General features: G+C 41.0%; 2 protein-coding genes across 3 annotated transcripts; one reads left to right on the top strand and one right to left on the bottom strand.

The window, feature by feature from the left end:
- The first annotated feature begins 470 nt into the window (after window positions 1-470).
- Window positions 471-9169, top strand: cdk5rap1 (CDK5 regulatory subunit associated protein 1). The gene is made up of 13 exons (XM_048255313.1): window positions 471-1115; window positions 1264-1367; window positions 1470-1504; window positions 1648-1748; window positions 1919-2126; window positions 3213-3333; window positions 3995-4225; window positions 4902-4999; window positions 5423-5478; window positions 6133-6263; window positions 6774-6923; window positions 7644-7784; window positions 8281-9169. The coding sequence occupies exons 1-13, from the start codon at window positions 833-835 to the stop codon at window positions 8440-8442; spliced, it is 1821 nt and encodes a 606-aa protein (XP_048111270.1). The 5' UTR covers window positions 471-832; the 3' UTR covers window positions 8443-9169.
- Window positions 8540-23136, bottom strand: LOC125302225 (bactericidal permeability-increasing protein-like). Of its 2 annotated transcripts, none has more exons than XM_048255314.1 (16): window positions 22880-23136; window positions 16005-16122; window positions 15283-15397; window positions 14674-14805; window positions 13908-14063; window positions 12659-12722; window positions 12477-12537; window positions 12176-12267; window positions 11913-12089; window positions 11525-11584; window positions 10951-11118; window positions 9710-9777; window positions 9553-9595; window positions 9387-9450; window positions 9195-9271; window positions 8540-8847 (listed from the first exon to the last, which is right to left on the bottom strand). In XM_048255314.1, exons 1-16 carry the CDS (start codon window positions 22880-22882, stop codon window positions 8806-8808), a joined length of 1440 nt encoding a protein of 479 aa, XP_048111271.1. In that variant the 5' UTR covers window positions 22883-23136; the 3' UTR covers window positions 8540-8805. The 2 variants fall into 2 exon arrangements, with proteins under 2 accessions (XP_048111271.1, XP_048111272.1); XM_048255315.1 differs by having other exon boundaries at window positions 12659-12701.
- Between the last annotated feature and the right edge of the window lie 2845 nt (window positions 23137-25981).

Genomic DNA, 25981 nt, shown 5'->3' with positions numbered 1-25981 from the left:
CCCCCTTACCAGGAGTGAAGAAAAATTAGTTTTGTATGCACACCTACACTGCCTGTCTTTATGAAACCTGCGGAGAGGAGAGGAGAGATCATCTATACACTCTAACTTCCTATATCCAATTTGTTTGAGCTCAGTGAGTGCCTGAAATCTCTCTCTCTCTCTCTCTCTCTCTCTCTCTCTCTCTCTCTCTCTCTCTCTCTCTCTCTCACACACACACACACACACACACACACACACATAGACACAAAGCTACATAGCCTTAGAGTAGAAATCACTCACTAGACTATTATATATATTATAACATTATATATATTATTAACATAAAATTAACCACGAAATAAATAGTGTTAATTACTTTATTTAATACTTACCAAATAAAATAGCCTACATAAAAGCTTGACCTACACCACACAGTTGGAACCTTAATCATACACGTTTGTACTCCGAGGGAACTGTTTAGCTGACGGAACAACACTGATATCAAGCAAGGGCTGAGGACAAGAGGCTGATACAGTAAGATAGCTTCTAGTGTTAAACATGGATAAATACAAATGTTAGATTTTCTGTCATTAAGATGATCTACAACATTGCATAAAATTAGTGAATTGGGCTACTAGGTTACTGTCCATTGTAATGAGCCATTAACGTTTAAAGTTGTCATCATGTCATGTCTTCAGGTGAATGCAGATAACCTTACTACTAGTAGTAGGACCCATTGGTTCTGTTAAATTGTTAAACATTTATTTAACATTAAATGTTAAATAATTTGGGAAAGCTAAAAGTTTAACCAATTACAGTTTGAAGAAATACCTCAAACCCCAGCGGTATCATAATGAGATCCAGAGTGTTAACGTTAAATCTACAAAAGTTGTTAACGTCATCGCCAAGTCTGTCGATACATGGCCGTAGTTGTTCTGTGAGTGCATCGGTCAACAGGAACGTTAATGTTAAACAAAAAGACGAATTGTTCAAGACGAAGTTGGCGACTGGACCAGGGTTTCATGACTTCATCAAAGATGCTTCTGCCAGCAAGAAATCGACAAGCATCAATCAGGAATCCGACAATAGACATGCATATCTTCCTGAGGACGCCACGGATGGAAATTCAAGGAAAGGTTTGTGTGATTGTTTTCGGGTACAGAAGTGCCGGCAAAGGAATGTATCGTCGGAAATGTGTGTCTTTTTAAGGTTTGTAGCCAGTTGACATTGTACCGCGTGGTAAAACAGATACATGTACATTAAACCTGATGCATCTCTCCTCAGTGTTTTTTGAAACCTATGGCTGTCAGATGAACGTCAATGATACTGAGATTGCTTGGTCAATTCTGCAGAAAAAAGGATATCTCCGAGCCAAAGAACTCACTGAGGTAAAGTAAAAGTATTATGGCTGAATACTGAGTGAGATCAGAATATTGAATGCTGATTTTCTTTTCTGTTTTTTTTTCTCACTTTGAACACTTTTCTTTCAGGCAGATGTTGTTCTCCTAGTCACATGTTCAGTCAGGTAAATGTGTTGATGTTTTAATTATTAACTTAAGATATTTTAGTCCACATTTCTAAATGCACTCCATCAAGGCATGCTTTGTGCATAAGATTGTCTCACTTGCCATGGGATGGCTTTGGATTGGGTGTCTTGTCTGTCTATAGAGAGAAGGCAGAGCAGACCATCTGGAACAGACTTAAACAGCTCACTGCTCTCAAAAAGAAGCGAACAAAAGCTCAGGGTCCCATGAAGATTGGACTTTTAGGTAAAGTAGGCTAGTGAAAGTTAATGCTTTGTTTAAATGAACTTGACTCCTGAAAGCCATTACTGTATAATGTTGTTCTCTTGCTTGTGAGGGGACCTGAGAGAATGTTGAGTTAATTAGGTGACTTTCAAATCAATTTGGATTTGTGTCCCTGTTTTGGCTCAATCCAGGTTGCATGGCAGAGCGTCTGAAATCAGAGCTACTGGAACGGGAGAAGCTTCTAGATATTGTGGCGGGTCCGGATGCATACCGGGACCTCCCCCGCTTGTTGGCTCTGGCCTCTGGTGGACAGCGAGCCAGCAACGTGCTTCTCTCCCTGGAGGAGACCTATGCTGATGTCATGCCTGTGCATCACACCACAGGACACAGTGCCTTTGTGTGAGTCACCTGTATTGGATAACATAACAACACCTCCTAATAAACAGTTATCACTGATTTATGAAAACATTTAAAAAAAAAGTTTAACACTTATTTGTCAAAAAGGCAGTTCTGTAAACTTGCTTTTGTCGGATGAAAAGTGACAGGCTGTGGAATTTCCTTTCACACTGGTATACCTTGTTCACTTTATGAGTACAGTAGGTTTTTCATAGTGGCGGACATTCTTATGAATGTGAATGTAAGTGTAGATAGAGCTGTGTAATTAATCGATTGATTCAATTATGACTTCCAACGATGATGAAGACACCATTTTCGAAATGTAATAGTTATTTTGCAGCATTCTGTTTTGCAACAGTGCTTTTGTTTTGTCTTAAGTGATAAATCCATCGCATCCCTTTGCTTTACAGTTGTAACTCTTGTATCTTTTCTTGTATCTTGTATCTTTTTTGCATATATTTTTATTCTATTTTTTAGTCTTACTATCAGAATTATATTTGAAATTCAATTGAATCTATTGTTAATTGTTTGAAGTTTAGAAAATGAATGATGTTTCCAAAATCATTGAGTATTCATGATCGTGATCTTAATATTGACCAAAATAATCATAATTATGACTTTTGCCATAGTCAAGAAGCCCTAGGTTTGGATGTCAATGTCTGTAACTTTGTTACTCGCTGTTCCCCTCAGAAACTTTTCTCCTCTAGTAATAGGAAATACTAGTTAGTGTGCAGTGTGTATACCTGCCAGTTCCTCAAAGGTTGAGGTGGAATACAGAGGAACAGAAATATCAGATGATCAAAGGTGCCTCTCCTTACAATGCTGTTGGAAGAACCACATCAAACAGTTACACAGAACTAGGTGTCCCATCAGAAATTCTCTTTGTGTCTTTACACAAAAAAAACGTTTTGTTTTCAGAATTTAGAAATGGATAGATAGATAGATAGATAGATAGATACTTACTTTATTGATCCTCAAGGGGAAATTCAAGAAATGTAGAAGTGGCTTTCTGAATTCTGTGTATTTCTGTGGTAATGGAATGGGTTCCTAACATATTCATATTTATGGTACCTAATGTCACTCCTACAGGTCCATCATGAGGGGTTGTGACAACATGTGCAGCTACTGCATTGTGCCTTTCACACGGGGTCGGGAGCGGAGCAGACCAGTGCCCTCCATCCTGGAGGAAGTCCGGCTCCTCTCCGAGCAGGTGGTGAAACTATGCATGCTCACTGCTCTGTTCAACCATGTGCTCTGTGATGCACACTATATACATATAATGTTGCCATACTTTTCACCCTTAGGTCATTTAATGTTTGATTAATTGGTCAATAATTAAATATTTAATTATAACATATTTGTGTACAAAACACATCATATCTGATGGGTTTCTGAACCCCTTAGCACAGTTGTGGCACATTGAATGGGCATTTCATATACAAATGTGATAAAATATAGGAAGATGGTTCCAGAATATTCACACGTTGACCTCTAGTGGTACTCCTAAAATTGATTCTTCATTGTGCTTGAAATAAGTGCTCAAGATCATGTAGAGCCACTTATGTTAAAGCATGTTTGGGTTAAAGGAGTCATGCCATACACTTTTTAATTATTTTGTAACATTCCTTAAGATGCTTGTGTAAAGTCTGCGAAGGGTATTTTATTGAAAAGCCTGGTCGTAGACATTGACATATCTTACAGCCATTGACATTTTTTTACAGCCATCATGAAAAAATGGATTCCTGCAGCATGACTCCTTTAAACATAACACATTGAAAGTATCTTAAATGGCACAGTCATTACAAGTCAGACAAGTTTTTAATAAAAAGTGTGTGAAAAGTTTGTATTTTGACAGTTCTTTTGATCCCTAGGGGGTCCGGGAGGTCACGCTTCTGGGCCAGAATGTGAACAGCTACCGGGACACATCTGAGCAGCAGTTCTGTGGGTCAGAGCCGACTCGGCTCAGCTGTGGCTTCAGCACCGTGTACCGGATCCGCCAGGGAGGCCTGCGGTTTGCTGACCTGCTGGATCGCGTGTCACTCATTGATCCCAACATGAGGATCCGCTTCACGTCCCCCCACCCAAAAGACTTTCCAGACGAGGTAACCAGCCCACTGCCAGAATACAGATATGCACATCACTGTCCAGTTCCAGTCCAGTTCAATTTTATTAATCCATGTAATGCCACTACCAGTGGACAGTCTCGCAAGGCCCTTTATAGAAATGAAGGCTAACAACTCATATCTATAATGATTTCAGGTACAGCAGACAAGATGTAGACAAGGTAAAACTTCATAGACAAACTGAAATGAATTCTCAGAAATTGCTTGGACTGATGCAATGGTTTGGTTAGGTAGAACCCTATCAGGCAGGCAGGTCAGGTTGACTCCAAACGTTGCATCAGGAAATGAGGCTTCGTGGTGCTCCTTTCAGCCAGTTTCAGCTACTGGGTGGATGTTTCACATTTTGTAATCATTGTAATCATTTGGTAATCAGATTTGGGTGCTTTTATATTTGTATTTATATTAGCCATATAAGAGAACACACACTCACACAGATTGAGCTACAAGCCCCATGTTTCTTGTTTCACAGTCCAAAAGTGCTGTTGAATGATTCAGTTGGGAGTAGTGGAGGACATGGAGGTCAGGGGTTAGGTAGAATAAAATATATTCTGGGTAGAATACTGTGTTGCTGGTATGCATGGTGCTTATAGGAGCCCCTAGGTCCGAGTCCCCACTATAGACTGGTCTCAGGTGTGTCCTGTTCTGATGTGCGCAGGTGCTGCATCTGATCCAGGAGCGGGGGAACATCTGCAAGCAGATCCACCTGCCAGCGCAGAGCGGCAGCAGTCGCGTTCTCCAGGCCATGCGCCGCGGGTCAGACACCCCTCCTTCCTCTGTTTGCCCAGATGTTTTGTATTCCTCCTCATCTTCCTCTTCACCTTCCACTACTAACTCTTCCTCTTCCTCTACAGTCTACCTGTGTTCTCCAGTCTTTTATCTCTTCCTTCTTCTTCCTCTTCCTCCCCTTTTCATCTTCCTCTTGCAGAGTCTTCCTCTTCATGTACAACATCATTGCTGTTTCCTCTCAATCAGTTGTTTGAAGGTTGTGGATATAGTTATAGTATACAGGACTTCTAGTGTTTTAATGTGTCATTTGGGATTACCAGCACTGATTTGTAGTTGCACAGAGAGAAAATATAATTTTGCTTCTTCCTTCTTGTGAAGGTGTTTTGTCACCGCAGTAGTTGCACAGTAATTCAGAGGATTTAATGAGTTTTCTGTCTTTGTAAATTGCAGGTACACAAGGGAAGCCTATCTTGAACTTGTGGAAAATGTTTGCCGCATAATTCCTGGTGAGTATCTCTTTGTCTCTTTATGGATTATCTAACATTAATAAACTGTCCCTTCAAATGCTCTGATGCTGTTAAAAACATAATTATGCTTTTCAAATATAAAGAAAACTATCTAATTATGGTTGCCTGCCTATTACTAGCACATTATCTTACAAACTTTTCATCAGGGTATTGATTCATAGACGGCCTGTGGTAGCTGAGGAAGTTTCCGTAAAGTGGGCTATGATTGCTGAATGTATGTAAGGCTTGAATGTATGTGAGGCAAACTTTGCATCCCTGACATATCAGCATTCATGATTATTTCTAATATGGACAGGTCAGTGCGGTGTTTATCTGGCCACTGATCATCTTAATAATCAGTAATAATTTTTGTGAGACTAGATACATTTAGAGTGAATGACTCCCAAACAGGCTGTGGTGGTTTGAGAACAACCCATGACATTTCAACTAGCTATGAATGTCTTTGTGCAGGGGTTAGCCTAAGAATCACTTCTCATGTATAGTTACTGAATATACTGTATGTACAGTAAAGCTGGATGGAATGTGGTTACAAGGTAGGCTGTGGTGGTTCTGAGGGAGCCTATGAAAGTGAAGTACTGTGTGTGTGTGTGTGTGTGTGTGTGTGTGTGTGTGTGTGTGTGTGTGTGTGTACAGGGGTGAGCCTGAGCAGTGACTTCATCGCTGGCTTCTGCGGGGAGACGGAGGAGGACCACCTGGAGTCGCTCTCTCTGCTCCGAGCCGTGCGTTACAACGTGGGCTTCCTCTTCGCCTACAGCATGAGGAAGGTGAGCGCTTCCTTTTCTGTTTGTAAAGAACACAGCATGTAGTTGTTGTGAGCTAAAAAATAGAAATAATTCCCAAATAGTGATTTATAATGCACAGTGAAAATAATATGTACAGACAAATCTAATCAAACTCTTAAAATAATTTTCTAGAAATATTGTTTCTGAAGCAATTTGCCTTCATATATATAATTGTAGTGTTCAATTTATACTGTTCAATTTATATCCACCATACTATACTGTTCAATTTATATCCACCATATATATATATATATATATAATTGTACTGTTCAAATAAATTGAAATTGTACAGAACAAAATAAATTATGACGGAATCAAATTTAATATTTAATTGCTTTATACTTCAATGATTTAATAGGAGTTGTTGGAAGTTACTGCTGCTTCTGTTGAGCACAGAATCAGAATTTCCACCTATATACACCCCACTCACACACTCACACACTCATTCACTACACTCACTCACATTCCATCCCTTTGTCATAAAACATCCAGAAGACCCATGCGTACCACCGTCTCCAGGACGACGTCCCAGCAGAGGTGAAGCAACGGCGACTGCAGGAACTCATCTCCGTGTTCCGAGAAGAGGCGGTCCGTGTCAACAGCAGCCTTGTGGGCAGCACCCAGCTCGTCTTGGTGGAGGGAGTAAGTACTGCACCCCAACTCATGAGCGCCAGTGGAGCTTAGTGTCCATTGTGTCTCCTTAGTCTCTGCTGTCTGGTACTCAGCTGCCCCTTACTGGACTAGTCTCTCACCCAGATAGAGGGAAACATTGATTGATTGATTGATTGATTGATTGATTGATTGATTGATTGATTGATTTGACTTGATTTAATGACCACACAGCCAGGCTGGTGGAGTTTGTTCTCAGTACAGCTCAAACATAATTGGAGCTCATTTTGAGCCAGTGTTAGAGATGTTTTCAAGTTCCAGGTGTCCAGATAATGTGTATCCTGTTTACATCACTGCAAGCTACTGTATATTGGTTAGTGGTGTTTGTTAAAATGATTATATTTTGAAAAATATATACAACACGTTTGAACTCATTTCCTACAGTGACTGAATTAACCATATTTATTTAGTAAAGTAAGAACCTTTGTGATCCATCCATTGATTTTTGTTGTAAAAAGGCCCTGCTGAACCTATGTTTTTTTTAAAGATGAGACTTGAGTCTTAGAAAGCAAAAGCAGACTTGTCAGTTTGTGCAACACTGACGAAACTGTCCTGTCCTTGCTCAGGAAAGGCTTAGCAAATCACATGTTTTGTGCAACATGTGAGAGAAGTTCCATTGTTTGAAACCTGATGTAAGCACTTGTAGTGGTGGTGTTTGTGCTACACTGATGCTACTGGTGTTTGGTATTTCAGGAGAGCAAGAGATCTGCTCAGGAGCTGTCTGGCAGGAGTGATGGCAATGTGAAGGTGATCTTCCCCAAACAGGAAGTGCCTGGCCTGGACCCTGGGTCCTACGTGGAGCCTATCAAACTGGGAGACTACATACTGGTCAAGGTAGAGAGTTAATGATCAGAGAAAATGTGAAGAGCACAATATCCACAATGACATTTTGCCTTATTCACCCGGCGGCCAGAACGAGGCTACAGGGTACACTTGCCATTACACTTCAGTCCAGCAGATGGTGGTAATGCACTCCGTTTGTAAACTTTTTTTTTTTTTTTTGTCAGTTTGTAAACGGAGTGCATTACCACCATCTGCTGGACTGAAGTGTGATGGCAAGTGTACCCTATAGCCTTGTTCTGGCTGCGGATGAATAAGGCGAATAGCTCTGCCATTGCAAATGGGATTTTATAGTATGTGTATATGGGTTACAGTAGTGGCCATACATTATTTATGCTTATGTAAAGAACAATGATGCAGTGTGACTTATTACAAGCATTTTTAGAACACTTTGAATATTCTAAACACTGCTATCCAAAGGCATGTGACAGCCAGTGATCCAGCCAGTGATCTTAACTGGCCAACTGTATTTTTGATCTCTTTTCTGCAGATTACCTCCGCCAGCTCCCAGAGTATGAGAGGCTATCCTGTGTGCCGCACCACACTGAGTGAGGCCACTCTTTACTCACCTGACACCCTCCTCAGCACCCTGCAGCAGCAGCACTCCACCGCTGAGCCTCCCAAAGACAGCCACGTACACTCCTGTGGCTAACAGACCGTGTGGACATTCAGACTGAGATTGAAAGAGGGAGAGTGAAAAATGTTCCCTTGTAGAGAGAGAGAGAGAAAAAAGCACTCTGGAGAAGGAGTGGTTAAAAACCCAAATGTATTTATTGTAATGCTCGAACATGGAAGGCACAGATCCACCACAGCCAAACAGAATGTACTGCAAAGAAATGCATATGTGGTTTATAAAAAAGACCACAGACGTGTGCAGGTTCAAGTCTTTGGCTCTCATTAATTACACCCTGATGCACTATGCGGAGAAGACTTTGCTGACTAGGAGGCCGGAATGGAGGGATAGAAGGAAAGAAGGATGGAGGGATGGGGTAGAGAGATCGAGGAAACGACTGACTCATCCTCTGAACTGAACATCTGTTCCAATCAGCATGAAGTCCTGAGAAGGGAGAGAGCAAATGACTGAGTCAGCACTTTGACAATGCCCTTACAGTTACACAGCTACACCTGATGGTGTTTGTATAATGTTTGTTTTATAGACTGTGTAAACCATGCATTTATAAGGTATCACAATACCGTATATTTTCTCAGGTTTTTATTTAAGCAGTTATATCTAACTAACCAGCAGTTTTCAACTAATGTTGAGTGATGTTACTTAGCTTTTATTCAGGATTATGTACTTGCAGGGCATTAGTGTGTGCTTAATTTAATTTGAAATCTGGATGTAAGGACATCATGAAAATAAAGATAGCTCTCCTATTCTGGGAGATTTAGAGGATATCTCACCTTCAAGACCTGCAGCTGAGTGTTCACAAGATTCATCTTTCCGATTGCAGGGAGAGGGTAGCCTTGCTGCAGATGAGCTTGAGGGAGAGAGAAATACCAGAGAGATTTTATCATGTTCCCCCTGGGAGTACACCAATATATCGCTTTTCTGGAGACAAGTTGCTGCACTGTTATTGGGTAAGAAATACTCACCATTGATTTTAGGGAGCACGGCAACCTTCAACACCATCAGGAAAATGTTATCGAGCGATCTCACCTGTAGGGTACAACATTAGGGTTATGATGACTTATAAATAGTGAAATGTTTGCCTTATAGTACAAAACTGACAGTCCTTTTTTCATGCTGTCCATAACTCACCTGAAAAGGACCCACGTAACTGGCCCCCAGTGCCATATCCATTCTGTGGGAGGCAGAGAGATATTTGGCTGCATATGTCATGGCTTGACGGGCTCTGAATTCTCCCATTTCCCTAACAGCTGTCATGGTGGGCATAAGCGCTGAAACTCAGACTCACCTGTTGAGGCTGACCGAGCCGGCTAGTTTCACGCCGGTCACGTAGATGTGGGCGCTGACGCTGGCTTCCTGGGAGAGAAGAGATAGGGTGGGGTTGGGGAGATTTGAGAGGATGTGCTCGCTGGTAGCTTTACAGTTTTATTTTATCTGCCTTTTCCCAGCCCTACCACATCCCCATACAAATGTATTTGGAATAATCATAAACAGCATTGGAAATCTGACATGGCATGGAATATCAACATTATTTTGTGAGGACAAATGGCTTGTGCCCTCTCTAGGACATGCACATTCAGCTAGTGAATGTTGTTATTGATACGTTAGGGATTCACATAAGCACTGATCCAATATAATTTTACATGACTTAACCTGAGGTTGTAGGATTTAATTTTTTTTTTAAATGTATGTATCCTCCTATACATCAAATCATAGGGCAAAATATTTCCTACACCCACGTCCAGGTTCATCTCCCAGGAGCATAAATAAAAAGAAAATTAACCGAGTTGTAAATAAAAACCACTTAAGATGCTAAATGAAACATGTACCTATAACTCCTTAAACTGTAGTCCCAGCATAATCTCCATAATTTACACTACCAGTGCAGCCACTGTCACTAAGAGAGTGCTCAAAGTGACTGTTTTGCAGACTTGTTTTTGGTACAGGGAAGCTTTGGGGGAGCAATGGTCCAAACGCTGCCATAACTAGAGAGGAGTGTTCAAAATCATAAACCTAAATCTCAGTGTCCCCCCCCTAAGGTCTAAACCCTGAACCCTCAAAGACTTCACTGTCATCTGTTGATAAGTGATTGAGTTTGAGGGGCTGCAAGGGTTCAAAATGCTTTTAACGGGAATGGGATAGCACCTGTGACCTATTGTTAAATTGACAACACCATGGCAGTTGTTAACTGATGTTTTTTCAGACTTCCAACCCACCCCGTGTTTCACGTCACAACGCTATGAACTGTGGGTAATTCCCTAGAATAAAGCCTGCATAGATGCTGACTTACGGAAAGGGCACATAAAGAGTGTGAGCGATTCCTCATGCACAGTGGGACAGGCCTAAGCCCTCCCTCGCGAAGTTAGCGGGAACGCTCATCAAAGTCTGAGAGTCCGTGGGGGGGATTCACCGTCCGTCTCGTTCATTTAAGGGGTGGCATTGAGATTCACCGTCCGTCTTGTTCATTTAAAGGTGGCGGCAGCCCAATAAAGCTTTGCGGGAGTGAGGGGGGCCCTGCTTGAGACTCACCATGTTGAGAATGAAGAGCGGGGCGAGAGTGGTGTTGGGCAGGATGGCGTAGGCCGTCAAGGTGCCCGAGGCCAGCAGTGTGACGTTGTTGAGCTGGAAGCTGATATTCGGCTGCTTGGTTGTCTTCACCAATAGCTTCATCATCATGCCAGGGTACTGCTTTGCTAACTGTAAAAGATGAGGGATTGTTAACATGTATCCCATACCTGTGTGCATAGTGAGGGTTTCAGAGATTCAGCCATCTTTATGATATAGAATACTGTACTATATATATGCTTGTTCTACGCATAATCTTTCAGTGAATAGTAAGTTTTCACTCTCAGGGGTTTGTGTCAGATGTCTGAGGAGGAAGAGGGAGTCATTGAGGTCTGTGATTTGTATTAATTTTTTTAAAATTTAGATCGAGACCCCACTACTGCCCTGACTAGAGTTGCTTTCATCACCTTCCATGCATAATGGAAATGTACCTCTGACCTCGTTTTAGCTTGTTTTTTGTACTCCAGTAGAGGTGTGGCTCTGACTCAGAGGCAGCCACCCTCTGGTTTGGGGCTTGAGCGGTGAGCAGCGAAGGTACCTGTGGGATGAACGCTCCAAATGTCCTGGTGTTGAGCCTGATGGGAGAACTGGGGGGGATCTGGAGGAGCAGGAGCAGGTATTTTGAGCATCAGTCTGGGAGAATATTTTACTTCACCGTGTTATTTGCAATATCTGACTGAATGCAAGCCATACTTTTAGATCTTTGACATTTGTTGGGAAGTCTTCAGTTGTATTCATTTAAAGGTTGGAGAATATCAGAATCAGATATGTTATCTTGTGTGTCCTTCATTGGTTTTGTACAGTCTACAAACATGTTGTCCAGGATACATATTGTGTGCAGTATGCCACTTGCTTACATTATATGTGGCCTTACTAGTGCATTATAAAGTTGACTTCCATTTGAGCCCGGGCATTAGCCTGCTCACCATGTCATCAGTGATGAAGATGTTAAAGGCTCCTGCGTTGTGGTAGACAAAGGCTGCGGAGTTGGCGGTGAATGCCGAGACGCCGATGTAGAGCATGTTGTTGACCTGCGGAGGTAGACCGAATACTGGCGGGGAGAATGGAGGCTCCTTGTGCTTGCCGATGTTGTAAAACTCGCCCTGGTCAGAGACGTTCATACATTCAGTTATTGATTTATTCTTTTGTTATTCTTATGAAGGACAACACTTTCAAGCAGTGAAATCACCTTTAGGCTGAAGTCCACAAAGGACTTGGAGACGATGGGAGATGCAACCATTGAATATTCAATTTCGGCATACTTGTCCACCCGTGCCAGAACTTGTAATTATGAAGAACATCGCAAAATTACAAACAAATCAAGGATCTAAAATTACTCATGTACCTCATAAATCTCTCTCTTTTTTTACTGAATGTCTACATACATTGTATACATACATGTTCACATTGTAGACATTGTAGACATGTATGAATTTAATGACATTTTGATGAATATAATGAGTTTAATTACTGCATGGTTGTCCATGTACCATTTAAAGTCTTCAGTTGGGGATTCAGTTCTGCTATGGCATCGGTCACTAGGGGGCAGATCTGTAAGCATGAGCCGACGGTTCACACCAGTTAGGTCCATGCATGTGATGAAAAAAAAATCAGTTTAGTGTGATTTAGTTTATAGCCACACAAAGAGCATCGCTGTTCATCTCTCTCTTACCTGCTTCTGTAGGGCGCTGCGCAGGGCCTTGTCGATGTAGGCACTGAAGAGGTTATACAACCAGCTTGAACAGAAAGCCACAGAAGCCAAAGTAATAGGAGGGGTGATCTTAGAGTGAACGTTCTTTTGTTGTACTGCTTGTGTTAGAGCTACAACTTATCAGTGTTTTAAAGGCGTAGTCCTTGAAACTAGTGAAAGGCTGTTGACATTTGAGCTGAACAGCCAATCAACTTCAGACATTGCTTCTGTTCTGCTTTTCCTATTTTTTTAGTGTATAGACCCTTTCAACAAGGTAAACAAAAACAATGCTTGAACGTTCTATTTGGGCCCCAATCTACTTCCTCTGCATTAAGATAACATATGGAATGTTAAAAAGGAAGTCTTGTGGGGCCAACTATGATGCTGATAATGGAACTCTCTTGAAAGGGTCCATAGGCCAGATGAAAATCTAGTGGAAATTGTGGAAATTTTAGCTGCTTTTGCTGAAAAGTGTAATAGGACTACTGTATATCGCTTTGGACAAGAGTGTTTGCCAAATACCATAAACATAAATGTACCATAAACATATATAATCAAGGACTGCACCTTTAATGTGTGCTGACTTTTTTATTAATTTTGTAAATCTGCTGAACTAAATAACAGACTTTCCAGAAGTGGGATAATTCGGTGTATGGCGAACGTCAGAAGGCTACATCATAAAACATTGATTCTGACAGCGATTCAGCAATGATTAACTGGGTAATACTGTTAACCTGCTTTTTGAATTCTGTTTTATCGTCTGCAGGTTATTGTTTTGTACAAAGGCATGCAAAGATATTTTTTTCAACCATCAACACTGACTACAGTACCCAACTTAATCAGTGGTCCAAACATATACCAATGTTTTGAATATAACCTATATACACCTACAGTTTATTTATCATTATTTTACCGTGTACAGTATGTGTCATAATCAACGTTATTGCTTGACAAGCAGATGTGATTAGACCTGTTTTCCAGTGTAGCTTTTTGACATTCGGTATGAACCGAATTCTGAGAAACACATGAATACCACTTCTCATCCACCACATCCTTTGAGAAGTTGTGATGTTAATCTAAAGCACATGCTCTGCATATGAAGGCATCTAATAGGCCTGATTTGCTTAGTCTGGCTATCTATAATTGGGTTGCGTCTAAACTTGGCCGGGGGTTAGGTATATAGGTGGAGAAATGGGCACCTCTACCCGGCCACAATGTTTAACAAGGTTACCTAGCTCCGCCGTGGAACTTGATGGTGGCACTGCCGACGTTGGAGGTGCAGCTAACGGTACTGACCGCGGGGCGGCCGGTCTCGTCGCTCTTCAGGGCAATGTTGGTGGTGATAGTGAGCGCGTTCACTGCCAGGTCAAAGGATCCACTGTCCTTGCTGAAACATGACAAGAGAGAAATGGCATGGTGTGGTACCATTGCGCTTTAATTTCTACAAATACGGTTGAGTGCTGTAACTGTTTGTCAAGTTCCTGTTCTTGTTAAACAGTCAAGGAAGGTTGATCAGTGTCCTCTCTGGATGTCTGCTATCTCTACTGGTCTCTGATTTCCACGACAGCATGCATATCACAATGCTGGCAGCCCTTGTACTCATGCACCTTTGGAGTAGGTGTTCACATGGTGATAGAAACAGAGATATTTCTTGACAAATGAGAAAACTACATCACCAATTGGTACACTTAGAGTACATCTTTGGAAACATAATACTCAAATGAATCTGTTGGTGGTACCAATGAATCCGTTGTCACACCAGTGGTCTATAACTTAAAAACGGGATTTAAGGATTATTTGAAACTGTAAATGCTCTTTAAAATGGTCATAATGGAAATATGTAGAGACTGGTTTAATTATCAGCTTTACAGTAATCATCTCTTGGCCTTCAGAACTGCGACTGCGAACAGAGTGTCTTTTGTTATATCTGATTCTGTAACACTCAGAAAAGTGCCTAAAATGGTTAGTAAGCGACAGTAAACTTAGTTAATACTCACATGAAATGTAAATATCGCACCCTCCAGTTTCCATGGAGGCTAATGAAGGCGTTCCCAATGGCGAGACTGACCCCCGTGCCTGGAACCATCCCCATCTCTGACTTGGGTAGTCCCAGATTTGTGATCTGCATTCTGCACAGGGATAGTATACATACTCAGCCAATTCATACATAACCTGATATATCCACAGCAGTAGATATGACATGCACTAAAATTAAGTAAAGATATCCATGGACAATAATACCAGCTCTCCCAGCAATGCCATGCTATATGTGTGCAAGTCAAGTCATCTACTACCTGAGATCTAGCCCTTAATCTAAAAATATACAATACTTGATACCTTTTCTCACTGTTAGGACTGATAATCAGTGTTAGCTCTACTCTCAACTGGTAGGGCGCATTCTTGGGATGAATATATAGTCCCAATTTAAACATGTTACTTTAAACCAGTGAATCGGGGCTCCTGTTCAATATAGACAGTACAGTACATATTATAGTAGGAGGTCAAAGCTGTTGTGTTGACACACTAGAAGAATTATCAATTAAAGAATACAGTGCCATTGATGTTGACTTTAAGAAGTGAACTGAAAATGGGATGTTCAGTCTCACCCTGTAAGGCTGTATTTGACCTTGCCAATGGGAGCCACCTTCTCTGTTCCACTCAGGTCAGGGACCTTGATGGTCTTTAACTTCTGCTGCAGTGTTGCCATCCCAATTTGCCGAGCTGTCAATTAAACGTCAGGTTTTCTGTTTCTGTGGCTATTTTAGTTAGCGAGACACTTTATCAAAAACAAGCCCAAGAGCAGAGGAAGACTACATTATGATTTTGGAATAGCCGATACTATACTGATATATCCATGTTTACACACTACATGCTGTGCAGTATACCAGTAATAACCCATATCAATGTTATTAACTCAGTGCTTATGGAAAAGAAGTGATTGAAGGTGACTGTCCAAAAGCAAATCTTCAGTGTTCAGCAAGCCATTCCAATAGTATTGTATCTTACAAGATGGCATTTGGCTGTACATTATGTTGAATCTGTAGTCACTGATGTGTTCAGCCAAATGTAATGTAATGCATTATGTAAAACCAGGTTACTTATACAGCTCTGGAAAAAAATAAGAGATTATTCCACATTTTTCTGACGGTCATGGTCATATTCAAATTTGCAGTGGTCTCTTAATTTTGAATATGACCGTCAACTCATTCAAATGTCACTCAGCAACCGTAGGATGACATCAGAAAAATGTCCAGTGGTCTCTTCAGAGCTGTATATCCTAACTTTGCTAGCCTTGAATGTGTCTCAGATGTACTGTGATGTAACATACCATACTCCAGCCCCTTCTGTGTGAGTTTGACCTTGACCCCTGCATTTGCACTCAGAGTGAAGGGCACCAGGGCCAGTAGTGCCAGCAGACACCAGGGGGACATCCTGCCCAGAGTCACCTGGGAGTGAAAAGGACATAGAGGTCAGAGAGGAGCACCACAGGTGATGCGTGAGAGTGAAAGCAGAGTTGTACAAGACTTAACAGTGAATGTTGAATGTTTTTGCTCTGTCTAAGCATTGATTAATCTGATTTAGTGCTAATTGGAAAATCAAAGTTATGTAACAGACAGAGGTGGAAAAAGTACGAAAATATTGTACTCAAGTAAAAGTACCAATACTTTGATGAAATATTACTCAAGTACAAGTTAAAATACCAATCTGAAAATGTACTTAAGTAAAAGTAAAAAGTAGTCCATTTAAAATGTACTTTAAGTAAAAGTTACTTAGTTACTTTTTTTTTTTTTTGGGGGGGGGGGGGGTACCAGAACAACCAGTTTTACCAGAGACTTTCTAATGAGGAGATACAGCACTCAAAAAAAAATCCTCCATAGTATATGTGCTGCCGGGCGATAGTAATGCATGGGGTTAGTTTGTAACGTTGTCTACACATATTACAACCCTTCCACGGCAAAACGTTGACATGTGAAAACATTGAGCCAATCATGTGGTGTGTTGAGAATACATTGAGCCAATCATGTGGTGTGCTGTGAAGACATCGTGCCAATCATCTGTTGTGATCTCACGCTGGAGCAAGATTGGTGTTGTGAAGCCTTATGCACGTAACCTGACCCTAGCTAGATGAATTTCGGCTCCGCCTAGCTCCACTCATCCATCTGGAACCGATCCATCGGAATGGTGTTTCAGAAGGCTGGGCCTAATCAAAAAAATGCAGTGTTTCCCATACATTGACTTATTTGTGGCGGCCCACCACAATATCAACACTGAACACCACACAATGATTTTCCATGTTCTACTAAATTGTGCTTAAATCTGGTTAGCATCATAACCAGGCTGCGCTTAATTTGTTAAAAAACTGTTCAACATTCAAGACATTCAAGTCAATTCTGCAAACCTACCACGACAAAATAGAATTTAATTCTGTGGGAAACACTGAAATGCTTGCATATGATTGAATAAGCCACTTGTCTGTCATCTATTGGCGTGCTACTTCAACCACTCACATCGAAGCCAACCCGTGGCGCTGATAACAGTCTCACGGTCGCTTCTCCACTACATCACATCTATGAAACTCCCGCCTTTATGCGTTCTGATTGGCTGAACCATAAAAGTCGGTTGCAGAAATCACTCTCAATGGAAGAGGTCCCAGATGGATGTGAGTGAAGCTAGGCGGAGCTAAGTGGAGCCAAATTCATCTGGCGAGGGTCAGGTTATTATGCACGCGCATTTCTGCTGAAATAGATGCCCGATAAGTGCCCAAAAAAGCGTTGCAATATGGCCGGCGAAAGTGGAGGTACTTGCCTAAAAGGATTTTGGTCTAGCTCGAGTTGCTGCAGCCAGCAGCTAAGGCAGCCGTGTTCATGCTCCCAGTGTGTGGCGCTGTAGGTGCAGCAACTCAAGCAAGGTAAAACCGATTGTTTCAGTTTTGTTCATACCGACAGTACTTCGGTGACATTGAGAAATGGAGATCTACTGTATGTGAAAAATCACCAGAGTTCTCCTTTAAGTTTGAGCAGTAGTTGATTTTCAAAGTTAGTTGCACTCATCCTTGGTCGCTTTGCAGTGAACAGTAATCCAGCACAACTGAAAAAGCCCCTCACAGGCAGCTGAGGCAGGCAGGCCAATGTTGAGTTGCAGAGCTTTTTTTTTATATTTTGAAACGAGCAGAAGGTTCAGCAGATTAAAGGGCCGAACTGGGGGAAAAGGGGAAGTATAGGGCCCCAATGTAGGAGAGGGCTCTTGAAAAGTGGAATGGGGGGGCACAACATTTTCACCAGGCATTAGTAATAACTCAGGTAATCCACAAATAAAAAATCCAAACAACTCCATAAGTAGAGTCATGTGTAATGAAGTGGAAATACACAGGGGAAAAGTATTGAACAAGCTAAGAAAAGGCACTAAGGCAAGGAAAGGAACGAGCTGGAATCTTAGAGAGTAGTTATCCTTGCTATCTGTGCAAATTAATATAATCTTAATATAATATAATATAAGCTTGGTTAGTAGCCTACAAATTGATGGGCTATAAAAGGTTTTCATTACCAAGGTGTCACACAAGAAACATTTCATGATGGATAAAAGCAAAAAGCTCTCCCAAGACCTTTGCAACCTTATTGTTGCTAAACATATCAATGAAACTGGTTACAGATGAATTTCAAAACTTCAGAATCTTCCAGTTAGCAGCATGGGAGCCATTGTCTGCAAGTGGAAGGAACATCACTGCATCATCAACCGCCATGCACAGGATCTCCTCCATAATATTTCTGACCAGGGAGTCAGAAGGATAGTCAATTCAAGAGCCAAAGACCACTTTCGGGAGAAAGCTCCAGAAAGACTGAAGGCAGCCAATTCAATTAAATTCAATTAAACAGTTCTGGAAGTAAAGATCAGGATTCACAAGAGGGACCCATGGAATCTGTTTTTTTTAGAACAATGGGCCAAAATCACACCTGATACTGTGACTAATAAGTTTTGTCATAGGAAATGTCTTGATGCTGTCATTACAAACAAAGGCTTTTCCTCACTGGAAGTTTAGGCTAATTACTGAAAAAAAGTCTAAGCCGTTCAATACTTATTTCCACCATATATTTATTTTACCTTAATATTTTAACTTCCAAATTAATGTCAAAGTGAATGTCATACTAAAATGTAAAGTTTGACTGACTGGATGTTTATACAAAACATAGTGAAAACTGTCTAAGGTCCTCTCACTCTCCCTTGCTAAAGAGCTAAATGGTTTAGTCCGCCTGCACGATTCATAAGGTAGTCTATCTTTTGTTTATTTAGTTGAGCATAAGCTAGTAGTGGACCGCTAATTGTTGTGCTGCTGGTGCAATGTCTTTATCCAAGAAGTCAGGTTACCAAAAACAAATGCCAAAACAGGAAAAAGAGAGAGAAATGAGGGGGAAACAACTGCTAATGAACTACTTTCCAAAGAAAGGTGAGCACAAACGTCAAAACCACGAAATCCCATGGTGTTTGCTTGAATATCTCCGCAATCATAGTGCTAAAGCGAACTGAGACAACCCATTGAAATAGCGGAAAATACACTTTCATAGGTTAGGCTACACATGTAATCTGATGCATCTCGTGATCCAGCTCCATCTCAATCACTTTCAGAAAGACATGGGCCAGCTTGATTCATGTCCTGTTGTAGGCTACATGCTGATCATTATCACTAGGCTAGTGGTTTAGGGTAGCGATTTTTCTCTCTCCCTTTCTGTTTCGTGATGTCAGATCGTAAGTAACGGATGGGATTTTTGATGTAGCTTTTAAGTACAATACTTCACTCAAAATGTAATCAAGTAAAATTTAAAATACCGATTTTATAAACTACTTAAAAAATACAAAATACACAGAAAAAATACTCAATACAGTAACGTGAGTAAATGTATTTTGTTACTTTCCACCTCTGGTAACAGATTAATAGACAGAAAACATGTTTTGTAATTGATGGTGTATGTCTGTGTCTAGGGTTTTGAGCAGTGTTTTTACTTGCAGTGTGACACAATTGAAATAGGTTTCAATAGCCCCTTTCAGACCCCTTAAATACAATAAAGCACACAATAGCACAGTTCACACTTCTTCTTACTTCTTCTTTGACTGATTATACTTACTTAACTTCCTCCTGGTCTACTCTCATACGTAATCTGGGTGGCGATCTAGTCCACAGTTACATCCTTTTTATTATGACCGCCGCGCAGCAGTCAGATTTTTTTTTTTTTTTTTTTTTTTTTTTTCGCATGTCCAAATTTCCGTCAAGGATTCCCGGGACACTGAAAGACCGGGGTAGACGAAACTTGGTGGGCATGTAACTCCATATGGATAGCATGGAACCATCGTTTTTAGTTTTGATCTGTAGCCCCCCCACTGGACTGCACCCCCCGAAAGGAGGGTAGGGCAGACAGTTTTCTGTGAATATCTCGAGAACCGTAAGGTTTAGGAGGACCATTTTTTTTTTTGTATGTTGATCTCAAGGGGCCGTGTCAACCCATTCCATAACCACTCATTTCATGTATAGCCACCTAGTTAAACACAAAAAGTAAAAATGAGGTGTTGTAATCGCAGGTATCTGTGACCTAACATAGTCAAAACTGCACGGAAATTGGAAGTGTAGGATCATTATGACACCCTCTGAATGCACGCCAAGTTTCGTGGAATTCCGTTCATGGGGGCCACACAATAAATTAATTTATGTTACTATACACCAACTGGCCTGTAGGTGGCAGGAGACAGTTTTCTGTGAATATCTCGAGAACCGTAGGGCCTAGGAGGTCCACCTTTTTTTTGTATGTTGGTCTTAAGGGCATGTCAACCCATCCCATTACCACTTATTTCATGTATAGCGCCACCTAGTTAAAAAATTAAAAAGCAAAAAATTAGGTGTTTTCATCACAATATCTCTGGCTGACATGGTCAAAACTGCACGAAATTGAAAGTGTAGGATCATTATGACACCCTCGAATGCATGCCAAGTTTTGTGTACTTTCGTTCATGGGGGGCCTTACAATAAAATAATTTATGTGTACATTTAGTGACATTACACCAACAAGGTTTGAAAGACCGGGGTGGGCATGACATGGATAGCATGGAACCGTCATTCTTCGTTTTGATCTGTAGCCCCGGCTGGACTGGACCCCCGAAGGAGGTAGGGCAGACACAGTTCTCTGTTAATATCTTGAGAACTGTAGGGCCTAGGGATGACCAATTTTTTATATTTGCCTTCATGTTAACCCATTCCATGTGCACACATGTGCATAAACAGATACGCACACACACATACATTTACAGTAATCATCGATGACACATACTCACACAGTAGACGCATGCATGCATGTGTACAACCAACAAGGATTCCCAGGACACTGAAAGACCGGGTACGAAACTTGGTGGGCATGTAAACCCACATGGATAGCATGGAACCATCGTTTTTGTTTTGATCTGTAGCCCCCCCGCTGTACTGGACCCCCCGAAAGGAGGGTAGGGCTAGGGCAGACACAGTTTTCTGTGAATATCTTGAGAACCGTAGGGCCTAGGATGACCAATTTTTTTCCGTATGTTTGCCTCCAGGGGTCATGTTAACCCATTCCATGTGCACACATGTGCATAAACAGATACACACACATACATTCACAGTAATCATCACATTATGACACATACTCACACAGTAGACATATGTACGCATGCATGCACATGCACAAACACACATACATGAGCAAACACACAAGCACGCATTAATACACACACACACACACACACCCACACCCACACACATAAACATAAACGTGTACATGCACACATGCACACAATTCAAGAATTTCTCAGAATTATGAACAGGCAAGATGGGGGTGGGGATGTATAAAATTAATTTTACATGTGAAATCTATGAACTAATCATGTTTTGGTACTTGTTGTCTAGCAGATACCAGTGAGAATTGAGTGTGGATAATGCATAAGACAGTTAGAATCATATAGGCCTTTCAGCGTGATTTATTTTTGTGGAAAAAATGTGCTGGACTGGGCAGCGGTCATATTTTGTACCGTATATTTTGTACAGTTTACGTAAGGAATGTAACCTTAACTGTCCAATATATCTCTGATAACTGCTGGATTGAATGGTGAGAGGAGGTGTAAGTGAAATTGAATTTGTGGGAATACTCTGAATTCCACCAATTATTAGTGGCAGCACAGTGACTGCTAAAAGAATTTCCATTTTTGGCATTGACTTAAAAGAGAACCTAATAACCTAGAGCACTCTGCTATGTTACCTTGATGGTGCTCACATTGTACTTTCAGTGTCTCTCTTGTTCCTGTTGAACTATTTGACTTTATATGATATATAATACAAAAAGCCTGTACAATTGGGTAAACCAAGCATCTGTCAAGCTTTGGTAATAGCTTTAATTATTTGCATGTGTGTGACTGTCCCACTCTGAACTTTTCTTTTATGCTAGGTAGTTGTATCCCTAAAAGTTGTTTGAGATTTTTGTCTATGGTGGATTAAACAGAATATACTTTGGTTTCATGCAAATTTTACATATTTTGTACATAACAGGAAGACTTGCATTTTGGTTGTTCTTGCTTTCATCCAGTTTTGCATTTCTGAAAGAACGTCTGTGTTTGTCAGAGATGTTGCCGGAGCCCCATGACTAGGGTGCAAGTCAGCGGGCTAGCTGGATGTTTATTAAATTATGCAGGCCCTAAATTAGAGTCAATGAGGAAGCAGGGAGCTGAAGATACCCTCAGAAAATAAAAGCCGTGTGACCTAGTTTGTTTTAGAAAGAAATTGCTTTGTGCTGAACCAAAAAGACACCAATAGCAGTCTTAAATATGTAAAAACTAACAACTAAAGATGTCCCACAGATGTGGCAAAAGTGAGGAAAGGACTTCCTCAGTGAGTGGACAAATCTCTGTGAAGTTTATTGTTCAGCATGTGGTCAATTAAAAATTCAGCACAATCTCTCTTCCTTGTTCTCTTGATCTCTTCCTCCCACTTCCTCTCTTTGTGAATGAATAATCACAACATGTTTGATTTGACACCTAACTCTGCATCACAGGCTTTTAAAAAAATAAAACAATAAAAGCAGTACCTCACTTCTTGCCATATAATTCAACTTTCAAAAGCTTTTTGTTTTACATACATACATACATAGCACGCCTGAAATGGCCATCAGTTTGGACTGTCAACCTGTCAGTTCTTACCATACGGAGGGGAGATGTGTGAGGGGATCTCTCTTAGCCAGCGGACACGGAAGGAACTGTAGTAGTAGCAACAGTAGTAGTAGGACAAATAGAAAGCCTCTCCCTGGGTGCTGTCCTGTCCTGTCTTGGGCTGTGGTGTGGTGTGGCTTAGCAGTGTGTCTCCAGGGCTGGTCACAGGGGAGGACTGTGAGGGGAAGAGACACACATGGCCTCTAATTCTCCACACCAGGAAGCAGTCTGCTCTGAGATGGAGTTGGAGCTTTCAGTTCTCTTGACTCCTACCCCCCCACTCCCCCAGCCAACAGAACGCACTCATGGGGTTACGGAGTACGGTGGGTGGGGACAAAATAAGGAAGTGCCCCAGCAACTTTCCGTTCAAATGAAATTGTGTAGATTCCAGTTCATGTTTCTCAGACAATTGAATGCGGATATAAGGATGTGTGGCACTAATGGTGTATATTACTGGATGTATTGCCATTAGATATGGTTGGTTTCCCACCATTTCACTTTGCCTCATTGGACTGAAACAGAGGGAGCAGATTCTGTTTACTCATTACTTCATACTAGCAACACATTATGTGGGTGTAGTGTCAAATGAATGGGGTTGGCTTGCCACATGCAGCAGCTAAATCAGTGTGAAGCCATTACAGTCATTTTCTTAGTGTTTGATTCAGACTAAGATTAAAGGTGTTACTATGACAAGCCTGTTCAATTTAATAACATTTAAAATGAGGCATGTATGCTTTCATCTGTGCTCAATTATGCTCACTGTGAAAAATATGCATGTTCTATTCTGCTTCACAATGAGCATTGATTAAGCAGTCAAGAGAGAGGGAAAGGATAAAATGAGTTGAATTCCAAGCAGCAGCCTGCTTTTGGGTTATAGATTTCCCATCAAACCATCCTACACACATAAAGTCTGGCTTTTACAATGGAACCTGTGGTAAACAAAATATTAAATCTTGGTGAAAATGGTATGCGAATGGTATGGTTTTGGTATGCAAAAATTATGCTAGAAAATGAAACATAGTGACACTGGATTCAATACACGTTCATGCATGTTGCATTTGCTGCTTGTGGTATTTAATCTTATTTAGAATATTTTGTATTTGTTCTTTCAGAAAATGGCCCTTTCACTTGGAGTGCCGGCTCTGACAGCCTCATTTCAGTTTGGAACAAGGAGTACTGCTGTGAATTACAGAGCTCTGTTCTAGAATCTTTGATGTGAACTAATATCTGCACTTGCAATGCTGTAATGCACATGACATTATGCCTGTGTGGGTTAGGGAGGGAGTGCACTGTTGTTTGATAAGAGCAACTGACAGTGGATTTAATGTGAAATAATCTAGTAGAGCTGGTTTGGTCAGATCATGTGTTTCTGTTCTCCAAATGGCAGAGTTAAAATGTGGCAATAGCAAAGAGCAAACCACACCCTCAAGCTTATAAATAAAAATGTGTCTACATTCAAATAGATCTCTACTGCATTGGATGGCAGGTTAAATCAGCATCAGAGCATGTCTGACATTTGGACTGGCTGGGAAACCTGATGCTGCTGACCACCAACTCACACTGATGTGATCAGTTCCTACAGGTGACCTTAAAGCAACATGGTGCAGTTCTTTTATCAGGGGCGTAGCAAGCGTGGGGGATGTGGGTGTTATAACGTACACACTTTTGCTGAAAAACGATTCTATCCCCCACACTTTTTGTCAGATTAAAACGAAAGTAAAATATATGGAAATAAACGCTCACGCAAAGAGTTGGAACCTTATGTCTAAAAGGGGCGGGCTCAAATAACGCGCGCACACAGAGAGACACAAATAGGTCTGTTGATTTGATTGAGCGGTCATCCAGCCAATCGCGCCAGTGAAGAACCAGAGCCGCCTTGATCAAATTCTATGTGCGTCTTTCAAGGCTGTGCTGCTGATTGGGTCTGCATTATAACGTCTGCAGTGATCAGATTTGAGGTAGAACTGAAATAATAATTGTTACCACATTATGCTAAACGAAAATTCACTGTCTGACTTACAGTTTTTGTCACAATGTAGAAATGCAGGGAGTCAAAGTGAAAGCGGGGGTGCGCGCACTAAGGCACTTGTTGTTTCTCCAGAAAGGCCCTTGACTACTGTTCATAGAGCATTATGCTTTCTCTGCCTATGATCTGCAGCTTTTCTCAAACTATGGGCCTCCTCAACAATTAGCCTAGGCCTACTGCACGTAGCCGCGAAATTAAGTTATGCCCGGTGCTTCACACGTCATTTGCAGCAAGTTTGAATGGTATGGAACCGCTGACTGAAAGAAAAATAAACTATAGGCTAAAAGTTTCCCCATTCAGAAATAGCCTACTTATTAATTTGGTGTCATCAACTATATAGACATAGCCCAGTCAGCACACATACGTCTCCAAGACGCTCGGAAAAAACAGCTTCATTACATCACGATCCATTTAGAACGTCTTATTTGATCTTACAAACGGCGGCACATTTGAGTTCTACATCTCAGAACTAAGATTTCCACCATGTAGAACTCAAATAGAACGCTTATGAGCGCTCATGCAATGTGTGCATCCCTGCAGCAAGTGAAAGGTGGGATAGAAGCAACAATAGTTTAAACAATAACGTGGCTTCCTGTACTATCATTGGAAACAGCATAGAAACTGCTAATCATAATCTTTAAATTGACATTAATTAAGCTGGCTATATGCAACACAATTTATTTATATTCCCTTATGTTTGGGTAGACTTCAAACGTTTTTGAATTTGAGCTTACAGTTCTTTCATTATTCTGTGTCCTTTACATTTATTTAATAGGTATTATAGTTAGGTCTATTAATAGTCCAGTGATACCTCGAAATTAGGCTGTTGTCTGTTAGGCAATTTTATTGTAGCCTGCTAACCCATATGCACAAAACATAATTTCTGAAATGATTTCTTCATTTATAACATGAAATGTGTCTCCATGTAGGGTAGTGTCAAATAGTGAAGAGATAGCAGGTAGATAATGTAGGCCTACGTGTCACATGAGCCACACAGATGAGAAGCGCTGCTTGTTCTGTCCCTCCCAAACTGCCTTAAAATGGTGTATTAAGCAATCAGAATTTCA

This window comes from Alosa alosa, chromosome 10, assembly GCF_017589495.1.
Source record: "Alosa alosa isolate M-15738 ecotype Scorff River chromosome 10, AALO_Geno_1.1, whole genome shotgun sequence".
In the NCBI taxonomy this organism is placed as follows: domain Eukaryota; kingdom Metazoa; phylum Chordata; class Actinopteri; order Clupeiformes; family Clupeidae; genus Alosa; species Alosa alosa.
This window is presented reverse-complemented; position numbering and strand designations above follow the sequence as displayed.